General features: G+C 27.5%; 3 protein-coding genes across 4 annotated transcripts; 1 reads left to right on the top strand and 2 right to left on the bottom strand.

The window, feature by feature from the left end:
• Positions 1–3,451: 3,451 nt before the first annotated feature.
• On the bottom strand, positions 3,452–4,989 carry LOC145763322 (uncharacterized). Of its 2 annotated transcripts, none has more exons than XM_082574751.1 (4): positions 4,757–4,989; positions 4,279–4,574; positions 4,024–4,215; positions 3,452–3,796 (listed from the first exon to the last, which is right to left on the bottom strand). In XM_082574751.1, the coding sequence occupies exons 1-4, from the start codon at positions 4,839–4,841 to the stop codon at positions 3,545–3,547; spliced, it is 825 nt and encodes a 274-aa protein (XP_082430877.1). In that variant the 5' UTR covers positions 4,842–4,989; the 3' UTR covers positions 3,452–3,544. The 2 variants fall into 2 exon arrangements, with proteins under 2 accessions (XP_082430877.1, XP_082430878.1); XM_082574752.1 differs by lacking the exon at positions 3,452–3,796 and adding an exon at positions 3,804–3,941.
• Positions 4,990–5,748: 759 nt separating this feature from the next.
• LOC145742987 (ubiquitin-protein ligase E3A-like) lies at positions 5,749–11,458 on the bottom strand. The gene is made up of 13 exons (XM_082560838.1): positions 10,997–11,458; positions 10,790–10,886; positions 10,190–10,658; positions 9,759–9,978; positions 9,385–9,500; positions 9,086–9,222; positions 8,536–8,644; positions 8,034–8,175; positions 7,603–7,820; positions 7,182–7,346; positions 6,858–7,013; positions 6,471–6,656; positions 5,749–6,301 (listed from the first exon to the last, which is right to left on the bottom strand). The coding sequence occupies exons 1-13, from the start codon at positions 11,445–11,447 to the stop codon at positions 6,149–6,151; spliced, it is 2,619 nt and encodes an 872-aa protein (XP_082416964.1). The 5' UTR covers positions 11,448–11,458; the 3' UTR covers positions 5,749–6,148.
• A 3,148-nt stretch (positions 11,459–14,606) lies between these two features.
• Positions 14,607–16,253, top strand: LOC145763713 (uncharacterized). Its single transcript, XM_082575220.1, has 4 exons — positions 14,607–14,840; positions 14,954–15,062; positions 15,591–15,725; positions 16,045–16,253. Exons 1-4 carry the CDS (start codon positions 14,655–14,657, stop codon positions 16,200–16,202), a joined length of 588 nt encoding a protein of 195 aa, XP_082431346.1. The 5' UTR covers positions 14,607–14,654; the 3' UTR covers positions 16,203–16,253.
• Positions 16,254–16,280: the final 27 nt, after the last annotated feature.

Here is a 16,280-nt window from a genome sequence, read left to right as displayed (position 1 = left end):
AAACGTGTCAATAATGCGATTCCAATATCCCAATACCCTATTTTCAACTCTTTTGTCAATCAAACGAAAAAATAATTGATTACAAAGCCATATGACATAGCCTTACCTAATAATATACAAAATAAAAATTAGCTCAAACTGTTGTTTTGCTGAAATTTTTTTGCAAAACGTTTTATCTTAAATAAAAGTTAGGCCAATGCGCGTCTGATAAAATATAATATGCAATATCATTTGTCTAAAATATCACGTGACCTAATTAAACCCAAAATAAAAATCAGCTTAAACTTTTTTTCTACTAAATTTTTTTTTATCTAAAATGTTAGTTAGGCCAATGCGCGTCTAATAAAATATAATATTATAGGTTTTGAAAATTTATAAAGTTTTATTAAAAGTGTTTATTCTTTATGTATATTAATATTTAAAAAAAATATTTTGTAAACACGGTGATTGAATCTGTGTGATTCTAACAGAACAATTATTTTTCGATTTTAATTTTTTCAAAATTAATGTATTCAATTAAATTGGCCAAAAATATCACGTGACTTAATTAAATCAAAAATAAAATTACCTTAAACCTTTGTTTAACTGAAAATATTTGCAAAATGTTTTATCTTAAATGTTATTTAGGCCAATGCGCATCTAATAAAATATGATATTTTAAGCTTTAAATATTTATTAATTTTTGTGTGTCATAACTCTTATGTCTATTAATATTTAAAAAAAATTGTAAACACGGTAATTAAACCTGTGCGCTTCTAACAAAACAAATATTTTATGATTTAAATTTTTTTATTTTTTAAAAAATTTGTATGCAATATCATTGGTCTAAAATATCACGTAACCTAGTTAAATTAAAAATAAAAATTACCTCAAACTTTTGTTCTACTGAAAATTTTTGCAAAATGTTTTTTCTTAAATGTTAGTTAAGCCAATGCGCGTCTAATAAACTATAATATTTTAGGTTTTGAGAATTTATCAATTTTTAATAAAAGAGTTTTAATATTTTTGAAGATTGATATTCTGGTAAATATTCCGTTTACACAGTAGTTGTGCCTGTGCGTTTCTAACAGAACAATTATTTTTTGATTTAAAATTTTTTATTTTTTAAAAAAAATTATATACAATATCATCGGCTAAAGTTATCACGTGACCTATTTAAACCTCAAATAATAATTAGCTTAGACTTTAGCTCTAGTATGAATTTTTGCAAAATGTTTAAACCTAAATGTTAGTTAGGTCAATGCGCGTCTAATAAAATATAATATTTTAGGTTTTGAGATTTCATTATTTTTTGATAAAAGTGTCATAGATTTTACGATTATTAATATTTTCAAAAAATATTATGTAAACACGTTAATGAGACCTGTGCAGTTCTAGCAGAACAATTATATTTTAATTTAAATTATTTTATTTTTTTCAAAAAATTTTGTATGCAATATTATTGGCCAAAAATATCACGTGGCCTATATTAAACTCAAAATAAAAATTAGCTCAAACTTTTTTCTACTGAAATTTGTTAGTTACGCTAATGCGCAACTAATAAAATATAAATTTTGGGTTTTGAGATTTCATTAATTTTTAATCAAAGTGTCACAACTTTTAAAAATATTATTATTTTCAAAAAATATTTTATAAATACGTTAATTGGGCCTGTGTAGTTTTAACAGAACAATTATTTTTCAATTTAAATTTTTTTATTTTTTTTTAAATTTATATACAATATCATTGGCCAAAAATATCACGTGACCTAATTAAACCCAAAAGAAAAATTAGTTCATACTTTTTTTCCACTAAAAATTTTTGCAAAATGTTTTATCTTAAATGTTAGTTAGGCCAATGCGCTTTTACTAAAATATAATAATTTAAGTTTTGGGATTTTATCATTTTTTTAATAAAAGTGTCATAACTTTTATGAATATTAAACTTTTATTTAAAACGATTTTAAAAAACGTTAAAACTGTGCGGTTTTATAAGAACAATTCTTTTTTGATTTAAAATATTTTATTTTTTTGCAAAATATTTGTATTTGAGATTTTATCAATTTTTATTAAAATTGTCATAACTTTTATAAATATTAATATTTTCTAAAAATATTTTGTTCACACGGTAATTGTGCCCGTGCGGTTTTAAAAATACAATTATTTTTTAATTTAATTTTTTTTTTAAAGTAAGTGTGCTTAATCGAGCTGAACTAGTTGGTGCGTTGATTGATAACGTTACACATAGCAGATTAAAAAATTATTAATTTTTTTTAAATTTTTGTTTTATCAGTGCCACGTGACCAATCCACAGACTAACTTCCTTTTTATAAACTAAGCGTGTTCACTTTAAGCTTGGGTAAACACGCTTAGATTACCAAAAAAATGTTATACGAAGTAACTAACTATACTCATTTAAGATTTTTGACAATTCCAGTGGCTGACGTCAATCCATATACTTAGATTTTGAGCCACTAACTACCTATAACACTTGGGAGAGTGTGTATTGATGTCTGTTCTGTAAACACATCTTCCTTGCAGATAAAAGTCAGAAAACTTTTGGAATAAGCATTTTTTACTTCCACCCTTAAACGAACCCGCAGACATTAAAATGATGGTTTCAGGGTTTACCACTACGCTACAGAAAAGGACGGCACAGCACAACATATTTGCATGTTCACACAAACTAAAAACAATTTTTGTTACTGAATAAAAGAAATAAATATAAGTGCATATATATTACAATTTACAAAATATTTAACAATTTGACATACCAATAGATAGTTAGAAACACCCATCTTTACTCCTTTATCTGTAAATAAAAATTATTTGCTTAAACCTTATTTGCAACATTACGCTTTTGTTTCAATACAAGATTTTAAGTTTAGCGATTTTGCGAGAATTTTAAAAATGCGTTTTAGCTCTGGTAACATTTCATAAAGATGTTTGTAAAATTACTACGTTTTTAATGAAAGTTTTTAATTGTTAGTTTTTATTTTAAAAGAGTTTGAAGGAGTTTTTCTCACTATTTTCTTAAACAACCGTATAGGTAAATGGGTCGCGCTACAAGCGAGATTAAAAATGCTGTAACTTTTGTTTGAATAATTTTAGAAATGTCAGTAACAACAATACGCTTCTGTTTTAATGTAAGACTCTACAATAATTAAATTTTTGGTAAACAATAGCGCATTTAAGAGTCTATATTTATTTTAAATTAAAAATAAGAATAATTTTGTACACTACTTTTATATAACAGGTTAATAGGTCAGCAAAACGCAAAATATGTAGTAATCATTGTATTCTGTTAAATATTTACAAAAAAAGTTTTGTTTAAAACACTAGTTACGATGTAACGCTTTTATTTACATAAAAGATACTAATTTAAAAAAGGTCACCTTTGTATTAATGCACAAGAATTTCGTGACATTTACTTAGCTTTGTACTTTTTTATTAGTAACAATACAGGCCTACAAGTTAATAGATTTATTTTTCGTATAACTCTGTTTTAGATTTAATAATAATTGTTTTTGTTTTGTTAAAAAGCACATCTTCCAGGGAAAGTGTTTTTACAAGGTCATAAAGGTTTTAACAAGAGGAATCCATTTCCCTTCCTTGCGCATAGCCTCTCGCCAGAGCGCAACGACGTTGTCAATTTTGCCACCGCTTTCTAAGAGCATTAAGTAATAGGTACTCATTCGAAGTAAGCGACCATACATCTTTGCACCTCGACGGTATCTCTCAGCTTTCTCGGTTAGCTTTAATTTAAGTTGAAGACCGGCGACCAGGGCTGTCAGTGCAGCCAGCATGCATTGTATCACCTGTTTTGAAGAATATGAAGAGTCAATATTCACAGTTTCAACTTGAGGTGGAGGGTACATGTAACGTCTGTACAGGCCGACTCGTGGCAAAAAAGTCTTTGTTTCTTTGGCCTGTACAGGAAGTTACCTCAAGTTAAACGTGATCCTAGTAATTTTGTAAATTTAGTAGATATTGTAAAAATAAAATATTATTAAAAAATAAAGGTTCTTACACAGTTGATCTGTACCTGTGTGTGCTGATTAGTAAACAGAAAAATGTCAGACAGCTGATGAAAAAGTATTTGAAAAATCTGCATCACAAGAATGAAAAAGTTAAGGCCAAACGTGCATTTTGAATAAAATGCGGCTTGTCTTTCCCATTTTTCTGCCTTTTTCTTGAAACGTTCGTGCAAAATTCTCATCAAATTGGCATGATCAATCTTAATTAAAACAAGTAAAATTAATTAAAAATAAACTCTTTTAAGTGAAAAAATTATATTTACCTGGTCTATATTAGATATTTGAACTTCCTTACTAAACATTTCCAAGTCGTCCTCTACCTCATCTGTCCCATCAGACGGATTAGACATATGCAAAATACTCGATATATTGGACGGTGTAGGTTTTTCACTTCGAAATGTAACAGCAGCGCCACTTGGTTTTGTTTTCACAACCTCAGGCACCGTAGAGGCATCCATTGTTACCGTCGAAAAACTAGTTTTTGTGACAGTTGGTTGACTTTCGTTGTCTTCATCTCCTTCTTCATTGTCGCTGAAAAGGGGTTGAGATGTCGGCGGTTCTGTTGCCATAAAAATATAAGTTTTAAGGCTTTTACTACTATAAAATTGTTAGTAAAAACAAGTGTAAAATAACATTATGTTTCAGAATCGAAGGTTTTAATCCTTATTAGCACTGATCGTATTTTCTAAGTGGGAAGAAAAGCATTTGGCTGCCTTCTGTAATAAACAAAGTTGTATTTACCGTGCTTTGGCCGTCTATCGTTTAACAAATCACCAGATCGATGTAATATGAGATCACTTCTTCGCTTTCTCAGACCAACAGGCATTTTTCTACCCTAATTTGTCATGACAAATACACAGGAAATATATAACGTTATGACTTTTCACGTTGGTTTGACTTATTGCTGCTTTTTTAATACGACAATTAAAACATATTATTTAGAATAAAACTTTTTCTGTATGAAATTCTCAATAAATTGCTTTGTTCATTGTTACAAAACAGTACATGTACTATCACGTTTTAGTCAGCATTGGCAATTTTTCAAGTACTATTACAAGTTCTCACAAATGGTAATTGATTTTTTAAACTTTTAATTTTTGCTACATTAAGTGAACTGCCTTTTTTGATGTTTTAAAAATTCGAATTCACCTGCTTCAAGCCTCTGTCGAGTAGTTTTAAAAATTTGTATGATTTAGTGGACAGTACTAAAATACGGGATGTGGGAAATAGCGAAACCGTATATAAATGTTAACAAAAAATCGCTGAATGCGGAAAAGGGCAGAACTTTTATACCTTTAACTAAACTTCCCATATGCCTTATAGTCGATTTTGCATCATCCCCCGACCTTAAAAGTCAATTCCGCATTATCCCGTAGCCATTTAGATAAATACCGAATTTATTCCGCAGTAAAGTACAAAATTTCCCTTCCGTACCGCAAATTTTTGTTAAGGTTTACATACCGTCCCGCTTCCTGTACTTTAGTATTGTCCTGATTTAGTGCTGCCTATCTGTATTTGTACGCTATTCGAGAAGACGAGCGAATGTTAACCTAACGTTGTGTGGTACCATATTACAAGGCATGTTTTCTTGTTAAAGCTCACAATTTAAAACAATATACAGTCTTTTTAAATTAAATTTATTAACTTTTATGAACTTATATAAAAAGCAAAAATAGTAATTTAACTTGTAACTAAAAGTTGGACGAAGTTGACATTCAATAATTTAATAAACTAAGCGTATATATTTAATTAAACAAAAAATAAATAAATAAGCATCTATTTACTTTGGTATTCGTTAATATTACAAAAAAAAAACATTTGAATGAACGGATATTTCCATAAAAAACAAATTTCTCAAAACAATATTTTACCAAAATTTATTCTAACTTTAATAAAGAACCACATTAAATTAACCTTGTTTTTTTTACTGTACAGTAGCCCACAACTTACACAAACAAATTTTAACAATTCAAATGTATTCATAACTAATAAAAATTTTACATAAGACTTTTTACTTAAATACTTCCAAAATATTAAAATTGTTTTTTTTACAAATACCTGTTATTATTTTATACAACTAAAACAACAAAAAATCATCAGATGTAAATAGAAATAAGTAGACACATGATCATATTAAAGCATACCAAAGCCCTTTGAATAAATTATAGCCTTATGTAATCTTTCTTTTAGCTTTTCAAGGTTTTTATAATCAGGTAATAGAATTACATTAAAGCAAGTGTGAGCTGTGGGCAAACGATTTGAGTCTGGACCGTTTCGAGCAATAATCTAAAAAATATAAGTAAGAATTACTTAGTACACCAATAAAAAGTAAACAAAAACTATTAAATCTTATGCAATACAACTTGAATTTAAACTATACTACATAGGCTTTTTCAAACTAAAGATATTTTAAATACCTAAAAGAGGATTAAAAACCTGAATTTTAATTTGTTACCATTTTAAGTTTAGAAAGACCACCGACTGGCGCTCTGTCACTTCCGGTTGAAAATTGAAGCAATTTTCTCTTTTCCTCCATTGTAAACTCGTGAACGACTGACCAAAAATCCTTCACAGTTTGAGAGGATTTTGAAAAGCCTCCGTCATATGAAGTTGTATTTTCCAACTCATCAAAATCATAATTCTAATTACAAAAAATATAATAAACCTGCAGTTATTAGTTCTGTTCTAAACAAGTTTAAAAATGCATTTCTAAGCCCGATATTCAAAAAACAAATGCTGCTTGAATAAATTTCTGTTAAAATTTTTTAGTTCTTTTACATTTAAATCACAGTTCGAAACGGAGTGTGGTTCGAATTAAATTTTATTAAATTAATTATTCTACCTCACTTCCGATTATCAATAATTCCAATTCTTGAGGATAGAATAAATGTTTTAAAGGGGATTCATTTACAACTATGTCAAATCCACTGCGGAAAGCATTAAATTGATCTTGTATTGATTTATTTAACAACCAATCAGCATACAAGTTTACAAATTCCTGCAAAAGACCATAATAAAATCATATTGTAAATATTTATCAATATTGTTAAAACATTTTTTATGAATTTAAACAAATTCTATAAATTTTAATCCAAATCCCACCAAACCAATACAACAGTAATTGAAATTAATTTCGAAAACAGAAGCATCAAAGTAAAATACTGACCCCACAGTTTTCATTTGTTACTGTAATATTATCTCCATTTTCTTTTAAATCATGAGTGAGTTTTGTGCCGAAAACATCCTCATATTGAATCTGGAAGGTGGACATAAAATCTTCTTCCACATTTTCCTCGTGGTTCAACATTGATTTTAAACTGTTGTATAACACCTATTAATTATTTAAAAAAAATTACTAAATCACAATAAACATCATAAAAATGTTTATATAACAAAACAACATTAAACATGTTATTATTAAAATTATTAAACCACATAAAACCTTGAAATCAAAGCTATACAAAAATGTAAATATCTTCTCTTTTTAAACTTTAAAAAATTTAAAAAACAAGACATTTTAACATATTTTTAGCAATTATTAATATTTTATACTCTTGCATGAAAAATTTGTACATATTACAACTTACAGGACGAGATTGCTGCATATCTTTGAATGTGGCTTTTCTGCCGAGTAATTTCTTGTATACATAAGAAGGAAAACTAATATCAAGAATACAGTTGTTGTAGATTGCAAGTCCTAACACTATTCCGATCAAGCGATATTGTAACCCTCCCTCAAAAGAATGGGGATTAAAATCAAACAATCTTGTATCACTGTTGTATATAAACATTCCTGTAAAAAGAACTACAATTTTTCAACAAAAACATACCAATTGATTATTTACTAAATTTTATTCTTAAAGATTAGCAGTTTGTGTAAAGTTTACACCAAATATAAAAGTTTTTTTTGGTGGGTTGAACAAAATCTAATTTTACTTATATATATGAAGAAAATAAAGGTGATTGATTTCTAAGCATCTTGCCTTTTTACTAATCATAGTTCATAACATTAACTTACCATTTTCAGGGTTGAAAATATTTTCGATCACAAGTTGAAAAAATTCTTTTGACACCCCCCCTTCGTCCACCCCTTCCTCCCCATCAAATTCCACATAAAGTTGTTTCTTGAAATCACGGATGTTCTCAGCTGCCAACTCAAGCTATGAATAAATTTTTTTTAAATTACGACAAGTAACTGTCTCAAGTACAATATTGTGCTTAACAACCCTTAGGTAAAAAAAAATAATATTATTGGAAAAAAATAATATTATTGGAGCAGTCATTTATTTAAATAAAAAAAGGCAAAAAACACAATTAACAAAAAACTTTAAAATATGTTTGCAATAATTAGTAAACCAAGAATATTATGGAACTTGACTCTATTAAAACATATTTTATTTTATATTTTGCTTACTTTCAATTTAAACACTTCAAAATATTTTTTTTTAATAATTTATTAACTAAACCGGTATTTCAAATATAGAAAACAAAATACTTAATAATAAAAATACAATGGTTACCTGAATTAATGTGTCATCTATAATATGTGTTCTTCTAACTTGAATTTTTAAGTAAGGATTAAGTAGAGAGCCTTGGATGAGACTTGAAACCAACGTTCTACGCTGTTCACTAACATAACAACATACCATATTATATAACATTATATAATATTTAAGTTATATAATGTAATACACTTAAGTTCACAGAAAATAAAGGAGTAAGGGACTTATTTGATTTATTGATTATGCAACAGAATTTTATTTCTGTAATCTAAGTATAATAAAGTTTAGTGGACAATGTATATTTGTATATGATATGCCTTTAAAATAAAATAAACTGACAATTATGGTGCATCGGTAAATTAATTCAGAGCATATTAGCTGCAAGTTGTGACCATATTATGACAATTAAAACACAGCCCATGGGCTTAGAAATTGACTTGTTATTAAATAATATATTGTTTCTTAGTTAATTTGTAATTAAAAATTTAACAAAAAAAAGAAAAATTGTTTTATTACTACTTATTTAAAAACCTGGTTTAAAGTTGATTTTTTTATCATTTTAACTAACCTGTACATGCGGACACGACTGTTATAAAAAAAATAAGCTGTTTTGTTAACAGTAGTAAGTATAAATGGATAATTGAATAGGGAAAAGTTAGAGGATGATCCGTACTGTGTTCGGTAGTTTGCATAGTCTTTGTCAACCTTAAAATAATAAATTTTTATGATTAGTAGGAATTGTATTTAAACATTATCCGACTTTTACAAGTTTATTAAAAAACTCAGTTTACGGCTGATAATTTTTAAGTGTTAAGTTATTTATCTATATTTTTAATTTTATATTTTCGCTAATCAAATAAATCTTACCTCAACAACTTTGTTTAACTCCTCATTAATAAAAGAATCAAGTGAAACTAATGGTTTAGAGCTATCCAGATTGTTTATTTCCAACTCTTTTCCAATTAAGTAACCAATCGTGTTGTCTAAAATTAAACAAAATTTAAGTCATAAGTAAGATCTTTTTCATAATTTCAAAACTATACATATTTTAATAAACTTTTATGGTTTTTAAGTAATGTTTATAAAAATATGCATGTGAATTCAAATCTCTACTAAATATTATTTCTGGCAAACCTAATTGTTGATAACAAAAAGATAATAAACCAAACCTTATAATAATAACCTAACTTAACAAAATTGTTATAGTATCCCAACCATACAAACTAATTTAAAAGTCTCACTTTCAGTTTCGTCAATAATAGCAAAATTGTATTGATTGTCCGAAATTATGTTGTATTGAGCCTGAACAAGTTTAGAAGCAGCGGCACCAGATTCATCTATTTCTTTATTAACAGTTCCACCCAACAAGCAAGCATGATAGAGAATACAAAGACATTGGGTGGCTGAAACTATTGCTGGTATTTCGTGGATTGGTTTTTTATTGTCCATGTTTATAACAATCTAATAAAAATAAATTTTTTTACAAAAATAAAAATATAAAGAAGTTTATTTTTTTGACCTACATAAACTATATACAGCACCTATTAGTATTTAAAATCAAATATATTAATAGCTTATTAAAATCAAATTTAATCCTTTTAATCAACATTATTAATTCATTCAACTTTAATTAAACAAAAAAGTGGTAGTCCCACACAAACTTAAGTCTTACCTTAAAAGTAATGAGTTGTTGCAAATTTTCAACAATGTCTTTCATAATTGAAGCATCCAAACCTGACCAATACCTAGCTAATCGAGACTTTTCTGAAACATCCAAATTAGCCAAAATTTCACAAAAAAGCGGAAATGTCAGATCAAGGGCACTAGGACTTTGCAAAGAGTAATTTTCCATTGTAATAACATAGACGTTAAGATAACGAACATGTTCGTTGTTATGCTTTTCTTTATTTAGCAAAACTTTTGTTGCATTAAGTATGATTTCTTCTATATCATCATGTTGTTTGCATTTGTTTAAAAGATTTCGTATTTTTATCATGTCAATATTGATAATGGTTTGATTACTTTGAACTTTCAAAGTTGTTTCTTTTTTATTAGCATTTGGGGATTTTAATTCATCAATCGTATTTTCAACTAATGTTTTTTCATCAACTTCCATATCAGTATTTTCCGGCATTGAAAACCTATCAAAAATAAAAGTGAAATTTTACAGCAGATTTAAAAAAAATGTGTTCTTGTTATTAACTATTTTAGTATATATATATATCATTTCCTACAAAATACTTTTATTTATTTATTTACTGTTTAGACTAACTCATTTAAAGTTGTGCAGTCTGAAAACAACTCTGACAAAATTTGCTTTATTTCCTCCAAATCATCATTGTCTTCATTAATCCATTGTTGTAGAATTTCTTTAAAAATGAGTTAAAGTTTAAAATATCTTTTAATTATCTTGATTTTTTTTTTTATAAGTTACAACAAATGCAAGATTATTTTTTTTTTATTATTACACAGCTGATACCTTTTCTAAAATGTTTTTTGCATTTTGTTGAGTGTTGTGTTTCATCTAAAATGTTGGAACTATCATCGGATGTTGTTTCTGCTTGAAGGTTACTGTCAACTTTTAAATCAGTATCGGATTTCTTATCTTTATTTAGTTTATTCTCGTTGTTATTAGAGCAATTTGATTTCAAAAACGATGATGAAGTGGTACATTCCATTGCATTGTTAGCATCACTACTGGCATTTGTGACTTCCATAACAGAGTTAACATCATCCTGATTATTCAGACACTGTGTCGACTTGTTTTTGTATAACTCTATTGCCTTAAGGGCAGCTTTATCTGAAGCAAGTTTTAAAAAGGAACTGTTTGATGCACAGTTTTCGTTCGGACAACTCTCCTTTCCACATCCTTCAGTAAGTTGAACATAGTATGTTTGAATTTTTTGTTTAATTACACCTCGTTTTGACATTATGTATTAACATTAGCCTACCTTGTTTTTTTAGTTAATGAGAATAAAAACATTAACAGATTAGGAATTTGAATATAAACCATACTGCCTCACGTAACGTAAAAGCAAACACATTATAATTAGGTTAAAAATAAATATGACCAATGTATTATTAAATCTCGTAAAATTTTATCTATCCAAGGCGGCATGTTTTACTTTATTAACCTGCTTATTACATAACTGTTTCCTATCGGTAAAATATTTGCATCTTGCAAAAGCAAATCTTATTTAATATGCACTACCTGTTGTAACTGATTTGTGCCAGATGTACGTCTCGTTAATCTTCAAATTTTTTTTAAATTTTAGTTTAAGATGTATTGTTGTGTAAGCCTGTGTTTACCGCACATTTATCATGTTTGATGTTTAAACATTTTAATTATTAAAAAAATTACTTAATTTTTGAATATCAAGTGTTTGACTAATTTTAATTGATTTGATGTGATTAAACATAACTTAGTAGTTCTCATTCAAAGTTGACAAATAGGCTAATCCAACTTTAATATTATAAAAATAACCATTTGTTTAGCTTGGCAATAGAATAAATGTATCACCCTTTAATAATCGATCAAGAGGTGTTCCATAAATATTACAGGTACGCCTTGCTAACAGAAAGGTCATAAATTATGTAACATTTTCCATATTCTCGGCTATTTGACAGCAACTTTAACCATGAAATGTAACAAGCACTAAAAAACTACAATCGACAAACTACTTCATAATTCATGAATTTGAAAATAAATTAAAATCATGAAACAGATTTTGGACCTAATGTATGCTTTTTATGCAAAATCGCAATCAAGATCAAAATGAAAACTTATTTAAAGTATGTAAGCACATATGGAGGAAGTATTATTAAATTGGGTAATAAACAACAGCAACGTTATGTAAAGGCCAACTTATACATTAAGCCTAATGGTTTATAAAGAACGTAGTATACTACGTATTAATAAACAGAGAGTTTATTAATAAGTTAACTTTCTTAATAAGTTTTAAGCTAAAAATATTTGTTCATATCTACAAAAGCAATCTACTTTAAATAAATAATTTTATAAGCATTGCATCTTTAACAATTTCTTTAAAAAGCGTTTAGATTGGAAAGCGCGATAGCTTTATGCAAGTAAAAATTTGCGAGGTTTAGAATAACCATGAAAAACAAAAAACAATTCTAACAAAATAAAAAAAAGCATGACGCAAAAAAAGAATATTTAAGTTAAAAACTATATTCTCTTAAGTCTACTGATTTCTTTAAAAATGCAGATGTTAATTTAATTGTAGCGTCGAAGAATGTCGGCAAATTTTCCCATATTACTTATAAATATAGATGATTAATAATTAACAATTTGACATAGAGATTACATTTGTTGTAGGGAACAATTTAGTTAACCTATATATAGAAAAAACATGTTTGATTCAATTACATAACTTATAATCAATATTTTATTTGTACATTAAACATTGATTTTTTATCGAACATTGATTTTAACTGTTAGCGAAAAAGTTATGCAGTTTACCATGATTAACAACTTTAGTTAATTTATTTTATTTTTTAAAACAAATATTTCATGCATTTTTAAAAACATTGATAATTAAAAAAAAAACATTTTGATAAGAACGTCATTTGAAATTTCCAATATAATCCATTTATTTAGGTTTATTTGCTTAAGTTATTAGCATATCGCCGTTTTTATTTTAAGGATTTAACCAATATATTTTTATGCCTGTTTAATTTAAAAAAATATTTTTGGTTAAGGTTTTGTTTACATTAATCATTCGCTAGCGTTGTTTTATATTACAGAAGGATGGTTGTGGAATTAAACCTGATATAAATTTAGGTTTTAATCAGATTCTACAAACATTGAGATATAGCATTTTAATAATTTATTTTATTTTTGAATTACCGTACAAATACTTTAGTAATTGCATGCTATTGCGTGTGAACACCAAAAGGTTACGACGTCCTTCCGATTATGTAAGGAATAAAAACGCGCGGTTAAATTTCTACAAATTTGATGCAGTGGTTTAACATAAAACCACATATAATTGTTTCAAAAAATTTTCATTAATTCAAAATTTTCATTCCTGCTAAACTGCATTGAATGAATAATTTTTTAAATTCTACACCCTGCTATCAATGGGTCAGCGGTTATACTTTTTTTTTATCACTGAAAAAACACTAAACAAACATAAAATTTTGTAAAAATGGTTTAACCACCAGTTTAAAATAATACTTACTTTCTAATTTTGTACGACTTAGTAACTATTTTTTGAGTTATGTTACCCTATTTAGAACAATAGGCAATGGAATCAGAAATTAAACTCTTTTCATTCAATGTTATACATCAATATCGACAATAGTCTTATGTGTGACTTTTGATTAATTATTAACAATGGTTTTGGTTGGTTTGAATTTCGTTTGATTGATTGGCTCTGTCATTAAAATCAAAATATAACGCGAAGTAAAAACATTTTTTTTGAGTAACGTCATTTTTTTAAAATAAAAGCTAGTAATAGGTCAAATTTTTTTTTCTAATTTTTGGTTTATGGCAAAAAAGCAATTTAGACTCAGATTGTAATTACAAAGTTAACTTTTTGTGTGAAGCAGTGGGAAGACATGCCTTAATATTACTTATTAATGACATAAAATAAAAAAAGGAAATTCATACGCAGCTCTCTCCATTACTGCACGTGACCACCCCTTTAAAACGAACGTTTCATTCAGAATATGTGAGAATACAAATCTAGACTACCTAAGAAACTACAAGGTATCACGCAAATAAAGTACATATATAATACAGCTCAGTGGGCGATATACATATATGTCTAATTAATACACATTTTAAATAAAAAAATACCGTTTGTGCTAGGATATAACTTACCCTCAGAAGTTAGTGGTGCGACTTGCGACCATACTTAGACAATTAAAAGGTAGCTCTTAGATTGGACAATTCGCTAAGAATATAACAAAAAAGTTAGATTGACTGAGGTAATTAATTTAATTTGAACAGTTTTTTTGTCAAAAATAAAATTAAAAACTTTAGTTAAAGTATAGTTAAATGTAAAACAATTTATAACTCAATGCTAAAATATTATTCCATGCATTTCGATACAGATTTTATTTTTTTGACGAAGAATATTTTTTAAATTTCATATTATAAATTAATCTACAATATGAATTCGAATATGGGTTATTCTATTGTCCTTTTTATCGCGATGTCTGTAGTTACGAACGGGTGCTACTTTCGAAATTGCCCAAACAAATTCACCTATTCAAGAAAACGATCCTCGCCAGATGATGTTTCGAAAGCTAAATTTCAAGAAGTTATACCCGAGATTTTAAAGCAAGATATTGAACAGGTAGTTCTTTAATTTTCTTTTAAAAATATTGCAAATAACTTATTTCAAGCCTTTTATTTTAAGTCCATTTTATAATAGAATTATCCTATTTTTAACGATTTTTGTTGGTGCAGTGCCCCGAAAAAATAAACAATGAAGTTTGTGATTTTGCTGGATCGTCAGTATGTTGTTCGATCGGGGAATTTGGCGAGATGCTTTGCAACCAAAAGAAAACATCGCAAGGTAATTAACTTTTTTTATATACTTATTCTTCTAAGCAAAGTCGCAAGATAGGCCTACTCGCTTTAAATATGATTCAAAATCGAAGATTTTTACTAAAAAAGCGAGGCTTAAATTGATTTAAATTTTGCGGTTTAGCTTACTATAAAAAATAGTTCGTTTTATTGTTGTTGTTGTTGTTTTTTTATTATTGTTGACTTCTTAAAATAAAAGAAAGAGCTCAAATTTATTTTACATTTTACGGCCTACAACGCTGTATAATATATTCCGTTTCATCTTAGTTGTTTGTTGAAAAAGCAAACGATTTTACTATAAATATTTAAAAGTGACTTAGATAAAATATTTTTAAGCGACAGGAATTTAAATATTTAAAAGTTTTTTTCGTCATGTGCGAGACAAATATTTCGTAATACTTAACTAAGTCGTGCTTCGTCATCTTATCACGCCGTAGTTTTTTGTCTCAATAAGAGAAATTCACTTCTTGACCGGATCTAATATAATATTAATGAAATAATTCGTTTTTGTCTGTAGATATAGATTTCATCAGCCAGCATGATATGGACTCGGCCGAATTGATTTTACAGAACTACGTGGCGGTTCAATCTTACGATACAGGTTCAGTGGGCAAAAATTACTGCGTAAACATTGGCATATGCTGTCAGTTAGGTGAGAAATGTGAAATCTTTAATCTTGAATAAATACATTATTAAGACAACCTAATTTACAAGTTTAAATAAATATTTGGACTCTAAGGGCTTGTCATTACAAAATTAATATTTACATTTTATTCGATTTTTTTTTTTAATTACTTATGTAAAAATTGCCCTAAGTTTAATTTAACAAAGGTCGTGTAAAACCTGTTGCTTTACACGGTCTTCAATCATTTAGTGTTAAACAATAAAACTTGCTAATACTAAAAAAAATTGTGTCAAAATTTTTCAAAATGATCGTTGAAGTATTACTGAACCAATTATATGTTACACAGGTCAATGTGTAACTCACGCAACTTGCGATTGGAACAAAACTGGTACTTTAAAACAAGCACCACTGCCTTACAACAGCGACGTTGCAAAAGTAAAAACCCTAAATCCAACGGATGACGAGCTGGTAAAACTTTTAAAAATATTGCGAAAACTTGAATAGATTTTTTAGGCTTATCAAACCAAGTTTTCTGATGACGATGTTAAAATAGTTTTATAGTGCAATACTTCGTTAAAAATA

This window comes from Corella eumyota, chromosome 1 (assembly GCF_963082875.1).
Source record: "Corella eumyota chromosome 1, kaCorEumy4.1, whole genome shotgun sequence".
In the NCBI taxonomy this organism is placed as follows: Eukaryota; Metazoa; Chordata; class Ascidiacea; order Phlebobranchia; family Corellidae; genus Corella; species Corella eumyota.
The sequence above is the reverse complement of the archived record's forward strand: the minus strand, read 5'-3'. Positions and strand labels throughout refer to the sequence as shown.